The sequence below is a fragment of the Felis catus genome, chromosome B2, assembly GCF_018350175.1.
Source record: "Felis catus isolate Fca126 chromosome B2, F.catus_Fca126_mat1.0, whole genome shotgun sequence".
Lineage (NCBI taxonomy): Eukaryota > Metazoa > Chordata > Mammalia > Carnivora > Felidae > Felis > Felis catus.
In genome coordinates this window covers 112,362,452-112,382,225 of record NC_058372.1, presented here as the reverse complement: position 1 = coordinate 112,382,225, position 19,774 = coordinate 112,362,452, and the positions used below count along the sequence as shown (strand labels likewise).

The 19,774-nt window shown below is 41.5% G+C and overlaps 1 protein-coding gene across 11 annotated transcripts in view; it reads right to left on the bottom strand.

Moving 5' to 3' along the window:
• TPD52L1 (TPD52 like 1) overlaps positions 1-19,257 on the bottom strand; it is a 111,082-nt gene extending 91,825 nt beyond the window's left edge. For 9 of the 11 annotated variants that reach the window (XM_045057988.1, XM_023254314.2, XM_045057990.1 and 6 more), the window contains exon 1: positions 8,785-9,006. In XM_045057988.1, the coding sequence (XP_044913923.1) occupies positions 8,785-8,803 (19 nt within the window). In that variant the 5' untranslated portion in view covers positions 8,804-9,006. Of the gene's footprint in view, positions 1-7,986; positions 8,438-8,784; positions 9,007-19,211 lie in introns of those variants that run through there. The other 2 variants (XM_023254317.2, XM_023254316.2) reach the window with 2 other exon arrangements.
• Positions 19,258-19,774: the final 517 nt, after the last annotated feature.

Sequence of the window (19,774 nt, the reverse complement as noted above, 5' to 3'; positions counted from 1 at the left end):
GAGGAGAACAAAGACAAGAGAAATGTCACCAAAGTTAAATTTCCTTACAACTTGCAGCCAATTGATAAATACCTGAGACATGCAGAGGGTGACATTTGTCAAGGAATTCATGGCAGCCTTAATGTAGATGTTTTGCTAGGGACTAAAAACAACCTTATCTTGACAAAAGCCAGACCTCCAGGGTCTTATAACTCTTCCTTAATATGTAGAAATCCCTTTAGAGATTTATGTTATCTCTAGCCCCCACCAAACTTTAAAGTCTATAATCAGTCACTCCTCATAATCACAGTGCAGCTCTTTCTGCCCACGTCCTGTCTCTGTGCTATAATAAAAGCACCTTTTTGCATCATAAAATTCATAAAACTCAAGAATTCTTTCTTGACAGTTGTGCTCAACGACCCTGCATCCATAACTCAAAGAATCTAAGTAGGGGAGAGGCAGGCAATGCTTTTAAAAGTATACTCCGATACTTTTTTTTCCTTTTAATGTTTATTTATTTTTGAGAGAGAGAGAGAGAGAGAGAGAGAGAGAGAGAGAGAGAGAGACAGTGCAAGCGGCAAGCGGGGGATGGGCAGAGAGAGAACACAGAACCTGAAGCAGGTTCCAGACTCTGAGCTGTCAGCACAGACCCCAAAAAAGGGCTGGAACCCACCAGCCATGAGATCATCACCTGAGCTGAAGTCAGCTGCTTAACCCACTAAGCCACCCAGGCACCCCTCCAATACTTTTCAAATGTATATTTGAATCTCTTCTAGATGTCTGTTTTGCATCTGTTTACTGTTACCTAATCCATCCCCCCCCTTTTTTTTCCTATGCAATACTTACTTTTCAAATGTATTAGACCCGTTTATTTGTAAGTACAAGGCCTTCCTCTCTTGTGGATATCAATGCAATTTCTGGCAAGAGAGGCTCAGCTCTCTCCAGGGTGCAGGAGAGTCTGTAAAGTGTATGTGTATAGTACTGCCAGGAAGTAACCACCTACCTTCTGGCTGGTGGAACTCCCCTCACGTCTTCCGCACTCACATTTTTCAAAATAGCAAGATCACATTTCGAAAAATTTCTGAATGTGTGTTATTTCCACACATTTGCTAAACCGTCACAGTGGAAAAAATGCAAGTCCGAATCCTCAGAATATGTTTCTTTCTCTCAGGGACAGTGTGGTTGAGAGCGGGCCATGGGAAGCTGATGGAGCATGTCAGAAATGGCTGGCACCCTGCCTGATACACAGTAGGCCCACAGTAGACAGACATTTTCCTTGCCGGAAATGCGCTTCCTGGACTGGGGAAAATACGAGAAATCGATGAGTATGTGTAAGAGCCTTCCAATCTTTTGCAGGAAGCATGGATACCTTGAAATGTTCAAGTCAGGCCCTGGGGTATCAAGAGTGGACTACCAGGGGCCAAATACTGCACTTTCTTCCTTGCCTGCCCTCACTCTCTTAAGGGAATCCATCTTGGAAGTTAAAATGTTGGCAAATATAGACAATTTTCTTTTCAGCTTCATTATTTGCTACTCTCAGCTCATTTGTGTGCAGGGGGGGGGGGGCGGGAATCAGATAAAAAACAAATACCTGATAGCTAGAGACTCTGAAATCAAGAGATCTGAAGAGATCCCTTCCCACCACCCAAGCTGTCTTTTTCTTTTGAATGAATCCATTCCACTTCCAGGATCTTTCACAAGGTGCTTGCTAGTGATTGATGAAAGAAATGTCTAATTATAAGAAAAATGCATTTTGCAATTTGCAAGGGGTTGGAGGATTTTATATTTTACAGACACATCAGGGAAGACGCAATGTGTAAGGTACAAATAACCATAGGGAAGTTTGGAAATGAGGTGTAACATACACATATATTTTCAGTGTGTGGTACATTATTTGGCTGTAGCACAAACAGCGAAGTGCCAGATTTTTGTCTTTTGAGAAGGAAGCAATATGTTGGTGATGAAGGGGTATTCTTGAAGATTTGTGGCTGTATTTTGGGAATTTCACTTCCTCTGTATCAAAATGTAACCCTTATAAAGGACTCATGCTGTGAGAAACTATTTAAAATTTATCTTTCCTTGAGGACCCCAAAGCTTTCTTTTTGCCAACTCAAATTCATTTAAAATGTTCTGCTGCCTTCCCTGGTGCATTAAGATGATTCTTAATTTTAATACATATATTTTAAATAAATTACACTGCCTTTCTTAAACATCCAACAAAAGCTAAAATGACAGGCTTGAAAATCCACAGTAGCCACCATCCTTTGTATGTTCTTTACTGCGTCCTGCCTCAGGAAATTTAAGAGGTGGCTTCAAAGTGTTGAGTATAATCCAGACCTACAGTCGTAGCAAATGTCTGCATACGTGGAGAGCAAGCCAGGGCGATGGTGGAGATGGATGGATGCCCTCTTTTTTTTGCTGTTTTAGACCACAAAACTTTTACACAGAAATTGCTACAGAGCTTAAGGACAAATCCTCTCACTATCCATCTTTTCTTAAAGTAGGTATTGTGCTAATATGCTTGGGAGATAGCTAAATAAATAAAAGGTATTCATGTTAACAAGTAATTATAATATTCATGAGACTATGAAAATCTTTCCTTTTTGGGCACTCATTGAGATTAGTCCTTTCAGCCAGCATCTAAAGAGTACAGATCTTACTTTCTGGAAATGAGCATGCAGATCCTAATGTCTTTTATTTATTCTAACATGCTGATACGAATGAACAGCAAGTGTAATTACATATTTGAACCATTCCACATTTGAACTGGATTTCCTTGCAGCTAGTAATAAAATTCTATACTGGTTCTAAGAATCACATGTCTTGTAACTGACAGAATTCTTCATCTCGAAAACAGAACTAAAACGGCAAGCTATTGATACTTGAGCACACCACCCCCCCTCCACCCGCCACCCCAGCTTGTCATATTATGGAGCTTATTCTTACAGACCTCAGGAATTCTGATCATATTCTTTCAGACCTAGACCCTGCCCAGATGTGGGATGGGCAGTGAGATCCCTGTCCATCTAAAATGCCTTGAATGAATGACAAAGCAAAGTCTATTATATGTAACTCTGCACACTGATTGCATATACATATCAATTTAAGGAGACGGTACAGAACCGTAATTAAAAATCCCAATGCATAAAGTCAAACTTTCGGATTTCAAATCCGGGCTCCAATATATCCAAGCTGTGGGAGTTGGAGAGAAAGTTGAGTAACTATTCTGTCATTCAGTATCCTCATTTGTAAAACAAAAATAACATCACCTTCATCATGACTTTGCTTTATTTATTAAACAGCATAATGTTTTTAGTGTATAACATGGCAACTGACATTAAAAAAAACACTAAAATATTATTGTTATTGTCATCCTCACTGTGAATTAGTTCTAATGGGTGGCCTAGTATTCAAAAAATCCCATTGGGATGGAAATACGTAATTTCATCAGTTCTAAGTGCATTACCCAAGGGGATGACTCTCCTTTGCTACCCTCCCTGGAAAGATGTCTCATGTCGACTTCATCTCTGTCTTCCGCTGGCATATGTTGACCAGCACATACTGTGGGGACAGTGTGTATAAAGCTCATCCAGAGTCAGACAGACCTGGAGTTAAGTTCCTCCTTCCACACCTAATTTTTCTGATCTTTAGTTTCTGTCTATAAGGTGAGTTAAAAGTAATGGTGTCTATCTCATAGTGTTATTGTTAAGAATTCAAGAAAACGCATGCAAAGTACTTAGCATATGCTACTAAAAGCAACAGCAAACATTTATATAGTATTTATCATGTGCCAGGAACTGTTTTCAGTATTCTGCAAGTATTAACTCCTTAAATCGTCAATACAATTCTACAATATAGGTACTATTATTATTCTCACTTTATGTATGAAAACATCAAGGCCCAAAGAGACCAAATAATTTGTTCAGGGTCATATTAATGGTAAGTGACAATGACAGAATTAAAATTCAGGCACTTTGATTCTTAAATCAAGGAATCTTAACCACTATTCCCTGTTGCCTCTCAGTAGTAAGTGCTGGTCGAGTATTTGCTGTTACTAAAGCAATCTATAAATACTTGTTGAAATATTTATTTAATAAATCAATATTTTCCAAAGCACTTATTTATTATTTACTGTATCTCACTAAGTACCAGATCTTGTCACAGGCCACAGAAATGGACGCTCTTGCTTTTGAGCTTTTTGAAGCAACTTCTCAGATTCTGCCTACCCAAAAAATTAAGAAAACGAGGTATAGTAGGGCAGACAATTCAAAACAATATCTAATACCATAATATCTATCATTTGTATGATTAAATTTTATAAGAATTTTAATTAAAATAAGTATAAGATTTGCTGCAAATGACTGACTTTAATAATGAATACAACACTACCTATTTTAAAACTTTTAGGGGCTCCTGGGTAGCTCAGTCGGTTGAACGTCTGCCTTCAGCTCAGGTCATGATCTCATAGTTCGTGGGTTCTAGCCCAGCGTCAGGCTCTGTGCTGACAACTCAGAGCCCGGAGTCTGCTTCAGCTTCTGTGTCTCCCTCTCTCTCTGACCCTCCCATGCTCGCACTCTGTCTCTCAACAATAAATACATGTTAAAAAAAAATTAAAACTTTTATTTAGAGGGAAAATAAAACTATAGGAGGTAGCTTTGCAGGCAGTAAGAACACTCAATATTTTTAAAAATCATAAATCAAAATATGTAACACCTACCTCCCATGTTAGAGGTTTATATTTTCTGAAATATATAAAACAATTTTTTTCCTTGAGTAATCTGATCCCTCCAATATAAAAGACTTAACCTGTTGCTATTTGGCATGGAGATGAGGGATTATTTTATTCTTTTCTAACAAAATAACATACTTTGTTTACAAAGCAAGACTTTGTTTTCCATGCAGTATTAAGAAAGAGGATATAATTGTATTCGTTTTTTTACAGCTTCATTCCTTGCTTCATTTTCTGTTCTTATCCTTATTTATTTTCTTTCATCTCTTGCTAATTTACATAATCTTGCTGTGTTTTTTATACATGTATAAACTGCAAGAGGAGTATAAATAAATGTCCTGTGAGCCAAGTATAATGATAATGTAAGTTATATATAACATTTTTGCTTTAACGGAATTAGAAAACAGGTAAAATTAGTCTGACATTTATAACTTTATGCTATTCACAGATTTCTGAGAATCCTACTGAGTAGACTGTCTGAATATAAAAAATAGTTACTGTAGTAGGCTGAATAATGACCCCCCAAAGTGTCAGGTCCTGATCCTGGGAACCTGTAAATGTTACTTTATATGGGAAAGGAGTCTTTGCAGATGTGGTTACCTAAGGATCCTGGGGTGTGGACGGTATCCTGGATTATGCAGGTGAGCTCTAAATGAAATCACAAGCATTCCTATAAAAGACAGAGGGAGATCCGACAACAGGAGAGAAGGCGATGTGACCCCCCAAGGCAGATTGCAGTGATGTGGCCAAAGAATGCCAGCAGCCACCAGAAGCTGGAAGAGGCAAGTAATCAATTTTTAGAGGCTCCGGGGGAGTAAAGCCCTGCTGACATTTTAATTGTGGTCCAGTGAGAGTGATTTTGGACTTTCAGCCTTCAGAACGGGGAGATTTGCTACAGCAGTCATCAGAAACGAATACAGTCATCTACCTAAATATATACAAATGTTAAGTGGAAAGAAAATTTTCTTTTTAACCTTACAGACACTAGGAAAGACAAAAACAAAGTTATTTCTTAGATTAATGAAATATTGAACTGTAGTTTCAAAAGATCAGGAATTTTTATTTCAAAGGACTGCCATATGTTTCACAAAAACGCTACATTCCTAACCAAAGCCTCTCTCTAATGTGTCAATTTTCTTAATGCAAAATTCTCTAGTACCAGGAAAGTAACTGGGGTGTTGGCCTCCTCGGGGCGTATCATTTCGCACTGCTCTCCAGTTTCTTCTCACTGAATCACTCTGTGCATAATCCCACCTCTATGTTTCAGGTTCTGTCAACTTCTCACAATGGCTTCTTGTTTTCCTGGAAGTAATCTATTGTTTTACAAAGTCAAAGAACATATTTGCAGAATTTCACCTATGTAAAAGTTTCCAGAACGTGCCCCTGCATTTATTAAGTTGTGTGTACAAATGCTGATAGCACCTGGTGGTCTCCTGGAAAGCACAAGGGAAGATCTCACCGGCAGGGTCTACTTACTCTCACTCAGTTTTGCTCCTTTCTAGATCAAGAGGCAAAAAGATAAGCCATCCCCACTCTAGATAATTCTAAAACAAACTGTGCTGATGACAAACTTGCACTTAGGAAGCCATAGGAGTCTCTTAAAATCTGAGAGGCAATTCATTTGGCTAGAAACGTGTGTCAAGTGGAAAGAAGATTTTCCCATTAACATAAACTGTAAACATTTTGTGAAAAGTATCCTTAAAGAACTTAATACGTGGGCTGCTTAAATGACCTGAACGGGAAGGACTAGGGAAATGAGGACTTAAGAGGCAAATGTCACCCATCTGGTTGTACAAGTATGAAGTTAGAGTCATCCTTGATGCCACCATCCTACATATCCATTCCAAGTCACTTGCTTTTTTTTTTTTTCTTCCTGAGCATTTCTTAAATCTGTTCACTTCTCTTCTCCTAGCTGACGGTCACCCTACTTCCAAATCTCCCCAGGGCAACTTCCCCTGCCCTTTAACTTGGGCTTCCTACCCACCCCTGAGGGGAAGGAAAGAGTGGCAAAGAAGGTAGGGGAGAGAGAAAAATGGGGACTTCAGTTTTATTTTTCCTCTACAAGCAGCAGGCTTCGAGTGGGAATGGGGCACTCACTGCACACACTGCTGCTCACAGCCTGCTTGACGCTACGAGGAATCTACAGGCCCTGTTGGTCTCCTCTCTGGAGAACGGGAATGAGAACTACCTCATGGGACTGTGGCAAGGAAGTGAGTCAGCAACTGTAAAGCACAAAGAAAAGAAACAGGGACACAATAAAAGATCTCCCTATTTTGATGATCACCTACTAGGCCTAAAGACTTTCAGGCTCTCGGTTGGCGCTCTGTGGCCCTCTTTTATATCATCAACATGGCAGCAATTCTATATTTCATTTATCAAATAATTATCAAAACAGTGTCGGTCACTTCCTCTACTATTAATTTCATGAAGCAAAACTCAAGTGTGTGTTTGCTCCCCAAGCACAGTACTTGGCAAAGGAAAGCACTGGAATATTTCAGTAAATCTCACAGGTAAAGCAAACCAATGACACCAGGGCTTCCAACCTGTAGATTAGCTAGCTTTCAGAATTCAGATGAATGTTTCCTACCTGCTGTAGTTTTTCTCCAAATCTCAGTGAATAACAGAATTACATGGGAAGCTTTCAAATACACCCATGCCCAGGCCCCAAAGATTCCAATTTGACAGAGTTGGACTCCGCCAGAATTTAAGACTGCTAATGATTCTAATGTGCAAGGCCCGTTGGAAAGCTCCAGTGTTGTTCCCACCTGCTTCACTTCAGGAGCAAGGCCTTCACTTCAGGAGCAAGGAGCTGCTCCAACCGCAGCTTTTGAATTTGACAAACAACTCCCACCCTTGGTTGAATTCTCCTGTCCAATTTAGATAATGGGGGGAAAATACTGGAAGCAGCAGCTTTATGGGCAGGCTCTTGGCCGATGGAACAAACCAGGATGGTTCGTACTGTTCAGACAATTGTAATGCTGGCAGCAAATCTGTTGGGTGGCTCCAGGCCCCTGCACCCACCAAGTGGCTCTGTTCCAGAACGCTTCCGCCCATACTAGGGCGAGCGCATAGGGTCCTGAACCTCTCCTTCTCCCTACCCCCACCCCTTTTTTAATGAGCAGCACAGACTTTCCTGCAGTGTGGAAGAAAGGTAGCAATGATTGTTTTCAAAGCTGAAGAGACCTAAACTCTGCATCCCATCCCTTCTTGGCGTCGTTCCCAATTAGACTCCACAGTCAGTGTCCACCCTGCCCGCCTCGAGCTCCAAGTCCGCCCACCTCTGCTCCTTTGCTCCTTTCTCCAGGAACTCCCATTCCCGCGCAGTTCCAAACGGGCTCTCTACCCCTGGTCCGAGTGTGACCCCAAGGCACCAGGCTGCCCTAGGTGACGCAGCCACTGGCTCCTCTCAGCGGGTGACCCCGGTGGCAGGGAGCGCGACCACCAGACCGGGGCCAGGCACCCCGCGCGCCCAGGGAGGCAGAGGTCGCTCCCCGACCCGGGCAACCCGGACACGCGGATCTATCGGATCGAGATCAGCGGGCGGGATAACGCTCTCCTGCCTCACAAGGCAAGTCCCCGCGCGGCAAGCTCCTGGCGCAGCCGGGAGACCCGGGTCTCTGAGGAGCCACCACCCCGGCGCGCGCCCCTCAGCCCGAAGTTGGGGCAGGACGCAAGCCCACCGCTCCAAGCGAGAGGAGGCGCGCTCCCTCCCTGCTCCCCCGAGGGCTAGGGGAACGCCTCTCGGATTCCGGACCCAGCACAACAGGTCCTTCGGGCACCCGCGAGAATTGGGGGAGTGGGGGGCGACTGGCTGGGAAAAATAAATCGATCACTCTGTGGGCGCATTTTCAGCGGAGGGACCTCTCCATTTAGCATCTCTTTCACTGGCCCCAGCCTCACAGTAAATCCAGAGTTTGGGGAGCAGGAATGATCCCGCAGGCGCGGGTAGGAGCGGAGTCGCGGACCTGTGCAGATGGCACCCAACCGCTCTGTCCGAAAGCAAAGTTACCTGGTACCGTGAAAGCGCCTTTCTGCGCCCCAGGACCCGACCCTCAGGGCGATGGGCGACCACTCACCTTGTGCCTGCGCCTCCATGGTGGCCGACCTCGGACTGCGCACCGCGACGCTCCCGGTGCTTCCAGACACGCAGACAGCGGTGACCGAGCCCGGGACGCAGCTGACCCCGCCGCCCGCGCCTTCCCCTTGCGCGCCCGTAGCGAGCCCTGCGTGGAAGGGGTGGGGGCCCGGGGGCCGCCCGCACTGCCGCTCTGGTTAGCTCCGCCGCGTCCGGTCCACCTGGCCGGGACCACGAGGAGAAGCAGCCCACCGCTGGGCGCCACCTGCCGGCCGCTCTGCGCATCGCGCCGACGGCGCCCACTCCTGGCTCAGGGCGCGTGCTCGGGCCCTACAAATAAATGCCTGACCCAGCGGCAGTGGGTCCTGGAGCCCCTTGTCCCAGGGCCAATCCCCAGGGAGAGCGGAGGGAGGGTGGATTTACAATACTGAACCATAGCTCCTGGTGGAAATAGGGAGTTTGGATCCTGTGACCTGCTGCACCCAACATTTTTGGCAAACGATCAATATATAACCTTGTTTTATGTGTGTTTCTGTTAAAGATACCTTATTTATGTATGACTCATTAATTTTGAGCTCAGGGCCATCATCACTATAACTGATATCTGAGTGAAATTTATTAAGCTTATTTAACTAAACAACACCTCATGGGGGCCATTTTAAATAGCGAAATCACCTCCCCCCACACACCGAAAGCACAAAAATGGTGTATTTGTAGTCTGTGAAAGGGCACTTGTTCACAGTCTGAGAGCTGAAACAAGGTAGAGCTTAGCCTTGTTTGACCTCAACTGGAAAGGTATGCACGCTTGCTGGGCCCAAGTTTTTGGGGGCTCTGCCCATGTCTGGAATGGCCATGAAAGCCTTGCATTGATTTTCGTGTCACAAACAAATTTTAGTAACAAGGCAAACTCACAGATAGAGAGTCTGCAAATAATATGCATCGACTGTGTACATATTCTGTAATTTGAAACCTATAGACCATTCCTGTAGGTTGATGAAACAGTCACATTTTCAGAGAAAAGACTAGAAACTGACAGTTTTGTTCCAAGCTTGGCCTGGCAATGTGACTAGAAAGCACAGCAGGGAAGAAATAGCAGCTCATGGTTCACCTTTTCAGGTCTTTAGCCCTTACAAATCTTTCACTTTACAATCTCTGTCTGTAAAATGAAAGAGTGTTTATTTACATCTGGTCTTGAATGGTTTGCCATTATTTTTTTTCCAGTTTTTTTTCCCTTAAAATAGATGTTAAAGTCTGTCAGAGTCAAGTATGTGTCCTATATCAACATCCGCCCCCCCCATTTCCCACCAAAAAGCCTTATACAAATTCATAGCTCGAAAAAGATTTATTGAATAAGCACCTAACCAGTAGGCTCTGTTTTATCCACACTCAAGTTACTGTCAAAGTATAAACTGACAAACATTAATGAGGTCTTACATTTTGCTTGAAAAAAGGTACACTCATGATTTCATGACACATGTATAAGCCTAATTAGTGTTTTTTGTTATGTTAAAATGTCCCTGGATCATAATCATCAACATAAAAATTACTCTACAGAACACCAAGCACAGGGCTTTTACATAGCTTTTGGTGATTGCTACCATGGATGCACAAAGTAATGATTAAATGAATTTACTCAGCATCCCTGATTCAATCACTTTTAGAGTCTATTCAGTTGTTCTGGTCCTCTTTACCCTGGAAATTAAACACCAGGTTAAGGTTGACTTCTAGCTGTTGAAAGGAACTAAAAATAGTTAATGACTTTCCAGCTTGAGTCATCTAACCTTCAGCTAAGTTGTGACTCATTTTTCTGATTTATAAAATTTTAAGCTACTCCCCGCATAATGTCTTTTTTTCATTGTTTATAATAATAAAATATTGATATTCATTCAGAAATATTTGTTGAATATATTCTCTGTGCCAGGGACTGTGCTAGATAGAGGCTAAGGATACAAGTAAAGGACATGATCCTTCTTACCCAGGGAGTTCATGGTCTGGTGAGAAGGAAAGATAAACAGGTACTTTTTAAAGCAATGTAGTGTGGTAAGTGCTGTGCCAGAGGTAGTGTGATAAGTGTTGAGCATGAAAGCAAAGAGGAAGCTCTCCTAACAGTCCCCTGAGGTGATAAAGGAAGGTTTCTGTGAGGATGTTGGCCTCAGCTGAGTCTTGAAGGATGAAAGAATTAACAGGGTATGCTGTGTTAGACCCTAAATAATGTTTTAGCCAAGGGAAACTTTCATTTTTCTTTCTTTTTCCTGGTCACTTATGATGGTGAATTTCCTTAATTTCCTTAAAGCTTAGTAAAACAGCCACCTAGACCCTCTTATTCTTCATCTCTCCTGGCTATTCCACATGGAATACAATGGGTGGGTGTTTGATTAAATGGATGGAATCCTAGTTTGTTCCTCCAGAATTGATCTTTCTGCTGAGGCAGTGGAAATCTTAAATGTCCAAAGGGAAGCTGTATTCAACAGTCCTTGTCTAAACCAGTTCCAGGTCACTTGTTATGTAAGGTACTGAGCGTGCCCTTGGGCAGTGGAAGAAGAAGGAGTAACAAAGGACAGATAAAGTATGTCACTCTTGCTCCTGAACCTTACTAATACATTGAAGAACATGGGCTTTGGGGCTCCTCTCCATCTTTACATTGAAAATTACTAGCTATTACAAGTTTCTTAGCCTCTCTGTGCCTGGGCTTCTGCATTTTGTGGCAGGATGCTATATGAGGTTTAACTGATACCTTCTTTCCCTCCTACCCTAGTGGCCACCTGTGTTTCTAGAGCATGGCTCCCAGCCTTCTTATGCATCAGTGCCACACAAGGGGCTCCTAAACATTTCTGATACCTGGGCCTTGCTTGCTCCCCAGATATTCTGATGGTGCTTATTTTTTTTTCAAAACTTTCTCGATAATATCAATATGCTTCCAAGATTGAGAATGAGTGTTTTAGAAAATGTCCACAGCAAAGATGAAAGGTACTAAATTCTTAGTTTTTAAATTAAAAAAAAAAAAATGCCACTCAGGTCAACAGAAAATGGTACAAGAAATGTGAGCGGACAGAGCAAGGACTTTTTTTTTTTCTTTCCCTGATTCCAGGGGGATTGGGGAGGGAAAAGAAGTTTGATGGATGTGGGTATGTCTGTATGGGTCTGTCTTACCTTTCCCTTCCCTACCCTCATCAGCATACAAGACTGCCCTTGACAGTCCCATGAGGAACTCGATGGCCAGATAGTTTTGAGAAATGTTAGTGACCGAGTGGGTGTGACTTTGAATTTCCCACCCTTTCAGGTGGTGTAGGAAACCATCTAGGAGTTCCCTAGAGTCCTATGTGGGGTGCGGACCTTAGGGGAGAGAGAACCAGCTAGTGAGCCATCATTTCCAGGAGGCTGGAGATAGACTTCACAAGGGAAGGAAGTGGTGCAGCAAAGTCCCTTAGGAAATTAGGAGGACTGCCCTAAGGAAGAGTTGGGGCCTAGGTATGAGCTCTCCCTACCAGAGGACTGCTAACATCACCCACATCATGCTACCAGGCAGAGGAGAGGCAATAGAGAGAGTCTGGCGAGGTATTGCTCACAGAGGGGACCAGGACTGCCTTCTCCCCATCTGCACAAACTCCCCAGTCTGCAGGAGGACTGGAATGTGGCTCTTATACAAGTCCACTAGACAGAGAGTTGGCAGTGGAAGCCATTGGAGATTAGTGGGCTGTGGTCTTGCCAGGACCACTGAAGTAGAAAGCCAAGAAGTGAAATCAGAGGAGGGCAGCCTGAGGCCATCAGCTAGGGGCCACCAGGGCCTAGGGGAGTCTGAATGTCTGTTAGTCTCATCCAGTTAAGTATGGAGTCATTTGGTTTTATCTTGTCCTTCTCAATCCCCACCCCACACTCCACAATGAGGAGCTAGTACCTGAAGGAGAGGAGGGCAAATAAATCAGACTAGATTTTTCTCCGCAACTCTCTCTGTCTCTGCCTCTGTCTCTGTCTCTGTCTCTCTCTCTCTCTCTCTCTCACACACACACACATACACACAAAGAGAGAGAGGGAGAGAGAAAGAGAGAGAGAGAGGAGAGAGAAGGAGAGATAGGTTTTCCAAGCAGTGCTAAGAGAAGGGGTAAGAGGTTTACTTTGAGACTGAGAAGAAGGCTAAATAATATACCAACTTAAGACTGTTCAACCAACCACAACTAACTGAGCTTAATGGATCAGAACCACTGCTCGTAAAGGGGTCATTTCTAATCCAGTTGAGGGAAAAGTAATTAGAGAAGTACAGGGGCAGCTGGGTGGCTCAGTCGGTTAAGCGTCCGATTTTGGCTCAGGTCATGATCTCGTGGTCTATGAGTTCAAGCCTCATGTTGGGCTCTGTGCTGACAGCTCAGAGCCTGAGACTGCTTCAGATTCTGTGTCTCCCTCCTTCTGCCCTTACCTGGCTCACGCTGTCTCTCAAAAATGAATAAATGCTAAAGAATTTTTTTTTAATTAAAAAAAAAGAAAAGTACAAAATTTCACGGGGAGCCTGGGTGACTTAGTAGGTTGAACGTCTAACTTCAGCTCAGGTCATGATCTCACAGTTCATGGGTGGTTCATGGGTTTGAGATTTGAATCAGGCTTTATACTGACAGAGTGGAGCCTGCTTGGGATTCTCTGTCTCCCTCTCTCTCTGCTCCTCCCCAAGTCTCTCTCTCTCTCTCTCTCTCTCTCTCTCTCTCTCAAAAATAAACATTAAAAAAAAGTACAAATATTTCATGTTTATCCCTCAAAAACCTGATACCCCTCAATAAATTGGTTATACTATATAAAAGTCTTCGCAAAAAAACCTATTGGACACATTTTGCTTTTCCTAAGTTCCTTCAAAATTTCTAGACATAGTCCCAGGATCCATAAAATATTCACGGATGTTCAGAGGACTTAGAAGATAAAGCTACTTCTGTTTCACTATAAAGGGACATATTATTTAGTTGTACCCTCCACTTCCTACACACATGAGTACTAAAGGTTACTCCTTTAGGCTTTAAAACCTTGAAATATATAATCATTTTTAAATAGCAATCTGTAAAATACATTAAAAATGTATTAGTTTTTTAAGGTCTTAATGCAGGGCTTCTCAACTTCGGCCCTGTTGACATGTTTTACTTGGTAATGCCTTGTTGTGTCGTAGGATGTACAGGAGAACCCTTGCCCTTCCCACACTGGATGTCAGTGGCAACTCGTCAGTGGTGACCATCAAAACCATCTCCAGACAATGCCAAGTTTCTCCTGGAGGGCAAAGTCACCTCCAGATGAGAACCATGGTTTTAACTATCTCTTGGAGATGCAGTCATTATGAATAAAAATTATCACCCTGTGTAATAGAGCGAGGCCCACAGTATCAGTATGCCCTCTGAGTTTCACCAGGGATGAGATTTTTGCCCATCATTTCTCCATAAAAATGTCTTTACATAGAAATGTCTTGTCTTTTTCCATTGTCCTTCGATGTCATCCATCACTCATTCTTAATATGCTGTGTAAACAGGTGCAGTGTCCAAGGAAAGACTAAGAGGGGTCCTACCTTATTCTTAAAGAGAAAGGGCAAGAGGAAGAAAAGGCAGAATGAATGATGTGACTCTTGCTCTGTAACTCTGCATAAGGAAAGTACTGGAAGTTTTTTCTGTTTTTGAGGTGAAACCAATCCATACCGGTTCTGCCCAAGGAAACGCTCGACCTTAGAGTGACAGTGTTCTTAGCCCAGACTCTTTTCCTGAGAGAAAACAGAGAGGATTGGGAAGACTTTGCTTATATGGGCCTTCAGGTTGGAATGAGACAATCAGACATAAGGAATCAGAGATGGTGGAAAAAAGCCTAGGCCTGCACCAGTCATTTCATGGTTAGCATTTGGTTTGCTTAGGTTCCAGAACCTATAGTTTGCAAGATTGGCTTTTTCAGGCTGCTTGCGTTTCTTTTGTTTATCTTTTGGTATTTTTTTTTTCTATTTAGTGTTTATTATGTTTCCTCTCAAAAATGCTCAACTTTTTCAGTAGCACTAAGGAAAGAAAAAAAAGGAATGTGTTGTCAGTAGGGCTAGACGAGTACAGGACATGGCAGGGGTGATGGAAACAAGAGAACTCCAAGATAGAGGCACAAAGGGAGAGAAAGAAAGGACAAAGTCCTCTACCACGAAGTCAATTCCCTCACTACTCGGTTTTCTCATTCTTTGGAGGAATTTTGACCATTTAGTCAACGGTTCAATTTCTTTACAGCTTGTTGCTGAATAGAGAGCTCTTGTGATTAGCGGCTGTGTTTCCAATGGCTGCCCTTGTCAGTTTGACCTCTAGATAAATGGATATTACCACACCATTCTCATAAAACAGAAACAGAAAGCCAGCTGTTACCCAATTCTGTTTTAGACACTTTGGGCTTCATTGTTTACAGGTGACATCAAAAAATTAGAAAAAGGTTACGTAAAACATCACAAAGGTCATCGGTAAGGTCCTTAGGGATAGTGAAAGGAGCAGGAGCAGAGTCTAGGTGATATTTGATAGCACACATATCTATTGTCCATGGTCCTGGGATAGATCACAAGCAACGCTACAAAAGGCAAAAGCCTGGTGGCCATAATAGCTATTTTCCAAAATTTCAAAGTGACTTTCACATTCTGAGGTAATCTTAACTGGGTCTTAAATAAATATGATAGACAATCTGAATTGATCACAGAAACTGTGTTATAGGGCAATAAAAGCCTACTGACGTAAGCTGTGTTACACCAGCTTATGTCAAATTTAAGGACCTGGCCTGGTAAGTATGCTTATGTCAGTTAAGACCCAATCAGAAAGCTTTGCTATGGATGTGAATAAATCAACAAAATTAACATTTGGTTTTGCAACCTATAAAAATTAAAGAAAAAATTTAATTTTGAATGAGAAAAAAGGTATATTACTCAACATTCCCACAAACTTGTGGAAGAATGAAAAATAAACCCATCATTAATAACTATTAAAGAAGGATTATTTTGGGAGCACCTGGGTGGCTCAGTCGGTTGAGCGACTTTAGTTCAGCTCAGGTCATGATGCACGGTTGGTGAGTTCAAGCCCTGCATGGGGCTTGCTACAGTCACTGCAGAGCCCAATTCAGATCCTCTGTCCCCCTCTCTTTCTGCCTCTCCCCCACTCATGCTTTTTAGCTCTTTCTCTCTCTCTCTCAAAAAAAGGATCATTTTGAAATTGAAAAAAATTTTTTTGTGTGTGTTTATTTTTGAGAGAAACACAGACAGAGTGTGAGTGGGGGTGGGGGGGGAGCAGAGAAAGAGGGAGACACAGAATCCGAAGCCCGTTCCAGGCTCTGAGCTGTCAACACAGAACTTGATGCGGGGCTCGAACTCATGAACCATGAGATCATGACCTGAGCCGAAGTCAGACGCTTAACTGACTGAGCCACCCAAGCACCCCTGAAAAATTCTTAAAATTACTATAAACTTCAATTATTCAAATATTCTAATATCTTAATATTTAGTATTCTAGTATTTAAGCTTTCATTTTTTTAATGTTTACTTTTGAGAGAAAGAGAGCACAAACGGGGGAGGGGCAGAGAAAGAGGGATCCAAAGCAGTCTCTGGGTTCCCAGTTGTCAGTGCACAACACCCTGTGGGGCTCAAACCCACGAACCATGAGATCATGGCCTGAGCCAAAGTGTGACGCTTAACTGACTGAGCCACCCAGGCATCCCACCTAATATTTAAACTTCTAAATGAAAGCACTTATAGAACTTTTAAATGAATGCACTTATAGAATTGTGCAGAGAAAAAGATTTTCATGAGATCTTTCTTAGAAGTTCTTGTTTTTTGGTAGCCAGTCCTCCACACAAGTAAGGGGAAATCTATTTCTCTAGAGAACTGTCCTGGAATAAGTTGATGAAGTAAATCATATGGGAAAAATTAGTAAGTCAAACACATCCTATGTAGTATTGTCATAACTAACCCAGGAATTATCTACATTTTACATTCACTAATTCCAGTCAAATACATATTCTATGTTTAAAACCCTGTAAATTTTATTTTATTGCTCATCTATAAAAAGTTATAATCAGTAAATTTCAAACCTTAAAGAATATTTAAATATAAAAATAATTATTTTTATTGTGAAAGTTTGTAAAATAGCTTTTAGTATTTCTTTTTTTTTTTTTTTTTCTTGAGAGCGTGAGAGTACACAAGCTAGGAAGAGAGCAGAGGGAGAGAGAGAATCTCAAGCAGGCTCAGGGCTCCACGCTGCTGAGCCCCACATAAAGGCTTGATCCCACTACCCTGGGATCATGATCTGAGTCTAAATCAAGAGTCAGAAGCTCAGGGGCACATGGGTGACTCAGTTGGTTAAGTGTCCGACTTTGGCTCAGGTCATGATCTCACGGTTTGGGAGTTCAAGCCCCACTTCAGGCTCTGTGCTGACAGCTCAGAGCCTGGAGCCTGCTTCGGGTTCTGTGTCTCCCTCTCTCTCTGACCCTCCCCCACTCACACTCTGTCTTTCTGTCTCTCAAAAATAAACATAAAAAAATTAAAAAGAAAAAGGTCAGAAGCTCAAATGACTGAGCCATCCAGCAGCCCCAGTTTTTAGTGCATTTTTAAAAGTTCATCCTTAAAATTAAAAAAAAAAAATTCCAAGAATTTTTATCACTTTTTTTAAAGGTTCTGATTAGGAACTTGAAAATTTCAAATTATACATTTTTTTTCACCTCATACATCAAAATTAATTCCATGGAAATTAAAATACCAAACTTTTTATACGAAATATTTTTAAGCCAAGAAAAACTAGAAACAAATTTAAATGACTATTCCATTAACTTTTGCAATTTTAAAAATTTAGATGTGAAAGAAATTAATTGTAAGGAAAAAGATGAATATATTTGGCTTCAAAAATTAAAACTTCTATCCATCAAAAATAACCAAAATTAGCAAATTGGAAATTAGCAATAAAGACAATAGGAAAAGGCATGAAATCTCTAGACCCTAAAAGACCTGTATAGCTATAACCTTGATATGAAAACCCAACAGGATACTCCTAGGAAAGAAAATCATGCAAAATTCTTACTATCAGTGCAAAAGTTCTAAGTAAAAGGAAGACAAATAAAATTCAATGATGTAGTAAGTGTGTGTATAATACTTTATCAATCAATATTGAACCCAGGGATCCATAGATCATGGAACTTCAGAAAATATAATAATGAAACCAGTGGAGTACTGGAGCTAGCTTGTACTGGCTTGTGAGTGCTGACTGTCAAATTTTCAGGAAATAGGAAAGGATGTGATTCAGGAAAAAGAAAATGAATCAAGACGGCAGGCCAGAAATGTAGAATGGAATGAAAAGCAAATGATGAATAAGAGTGGTAAAGCACAATAAATATTGACTGTATAATATAATAAAAATAATGTTCTGCAGGGTTTAACATATATCTGATTTTTTTTTAATTAAAAAAATTTTTTTTTACTTATTTTGAAAAAGAGAGCAAGTGGGGTAGGGTCAGAGAGAGAATCCCAAGCAGGCTCCACACTGTCAACGTAGAGCCCAATGCGGGGCTCAAACTCACAAACTGTGAGATCATGACCTGAGCCAAAATCAAGAGTAGGATGCTTAACCGACTGAGCCACCCAGATGCCCCATATGAAATTTTAAAACACTGCACAACTGCATGTATATCAGGAGTATAAATGTTCTAAGTTTCTAACATTGTCTGGGAAGAGAAGAAAGTCACCATTTAACATTAGAATTTTAAATGTCAAGGATGAATGACTTAGCTACCTACAAATCCAGACAAATTGATATTAACCCAATAAAAATAGACAAAGTTGGGACACCTGGGTGGCTCAGTTGGTTAAGCGTCTGACTTCAGCTTTGGTCATGATCTCGCCATCTGGAATTCGAGTCCCATGTTGGGCTCTGTGCTGACAGCTCCGAGCCTGGAGCCTGTTTCAGAGTCCGTGTCTCCCTCTCTCTCTGCCCCTCCCCCACTTGTACTCTGTCTCTCTCAAATATAAATAAACATTAAGAAAAATAAAAATAAGCAAAGGTAATGAAAAGGCAATTCAAGAAGAGGAAATAAAAAGCTCAATAAACCAATAAAAATATTCAAATTCACTAGAAATCAAAGAAATATATATATTATATATATATATAGTTTCATACAAATATATATATTTATGTATACATATAAACATTTGGAACTATGACTATGGTTAAATCTAAAAAATATAATGCTGAGCAAAAAAGCTACTTGCCAAATAAGTACTGTAATCTCTTCTCTCTCTCTCTTTTTTTAAAGAAAGGAAGACTAAAAAAAAAAAAAAAAAAAAAAAAAGGCAAACTGCCCCATGCAGCGCCTCATTTGTATGTGTCTAGAGTCTTGGAAACCTGACCACTCAGGATCTCCTACAAATGGATCTTGAGAGCTTGTTTGACGGTTCTAGTAGGGGCGCATAGCTACCTGTTTATCCTTGACAGATGAATGGTCCTCCTCTATCAGGGAAGGTCATCCTCATCTTTGCTCAGCTTTGTCAGGGACAGACTTGGAGCAGTGAGGGAGGAAGGGGAATCACGCCTAACCAGCCAGATCAATCCAATCAACCCTGGGGATCAATGGAGTGACAGATGTCACAGCCAGATGGTCCACACATCCAGTAATCTCTTTTCTCTTTAGTTTGAAAATATGCAAAACGATGCTCTGTAAAAATTGATGGATAAAGCCATATTTAAAAGGTTTACAAGAAGCCCAGGAATGAAATGTAGAAAATTCAGGATAACGTGGAAGACGAGGAGGGAATGGGGGCAGGTAGAGGTGCATAGGGCTTCCGTAATTTCTGTAATGTGTCATTAAAAACATCTGACACAACACTGGTAAAAATGTAAGAATTTGATAGAACTGGTCGGTAGGCACACAGAGTTTATATTATACTTTGCTTTTCACTATTATTTTTATATCTCATAATAAAATAAAAGTTCTTAAAAGATGATTGTGCAATTGGACATGGATCAGAAGAGACAAGGGGG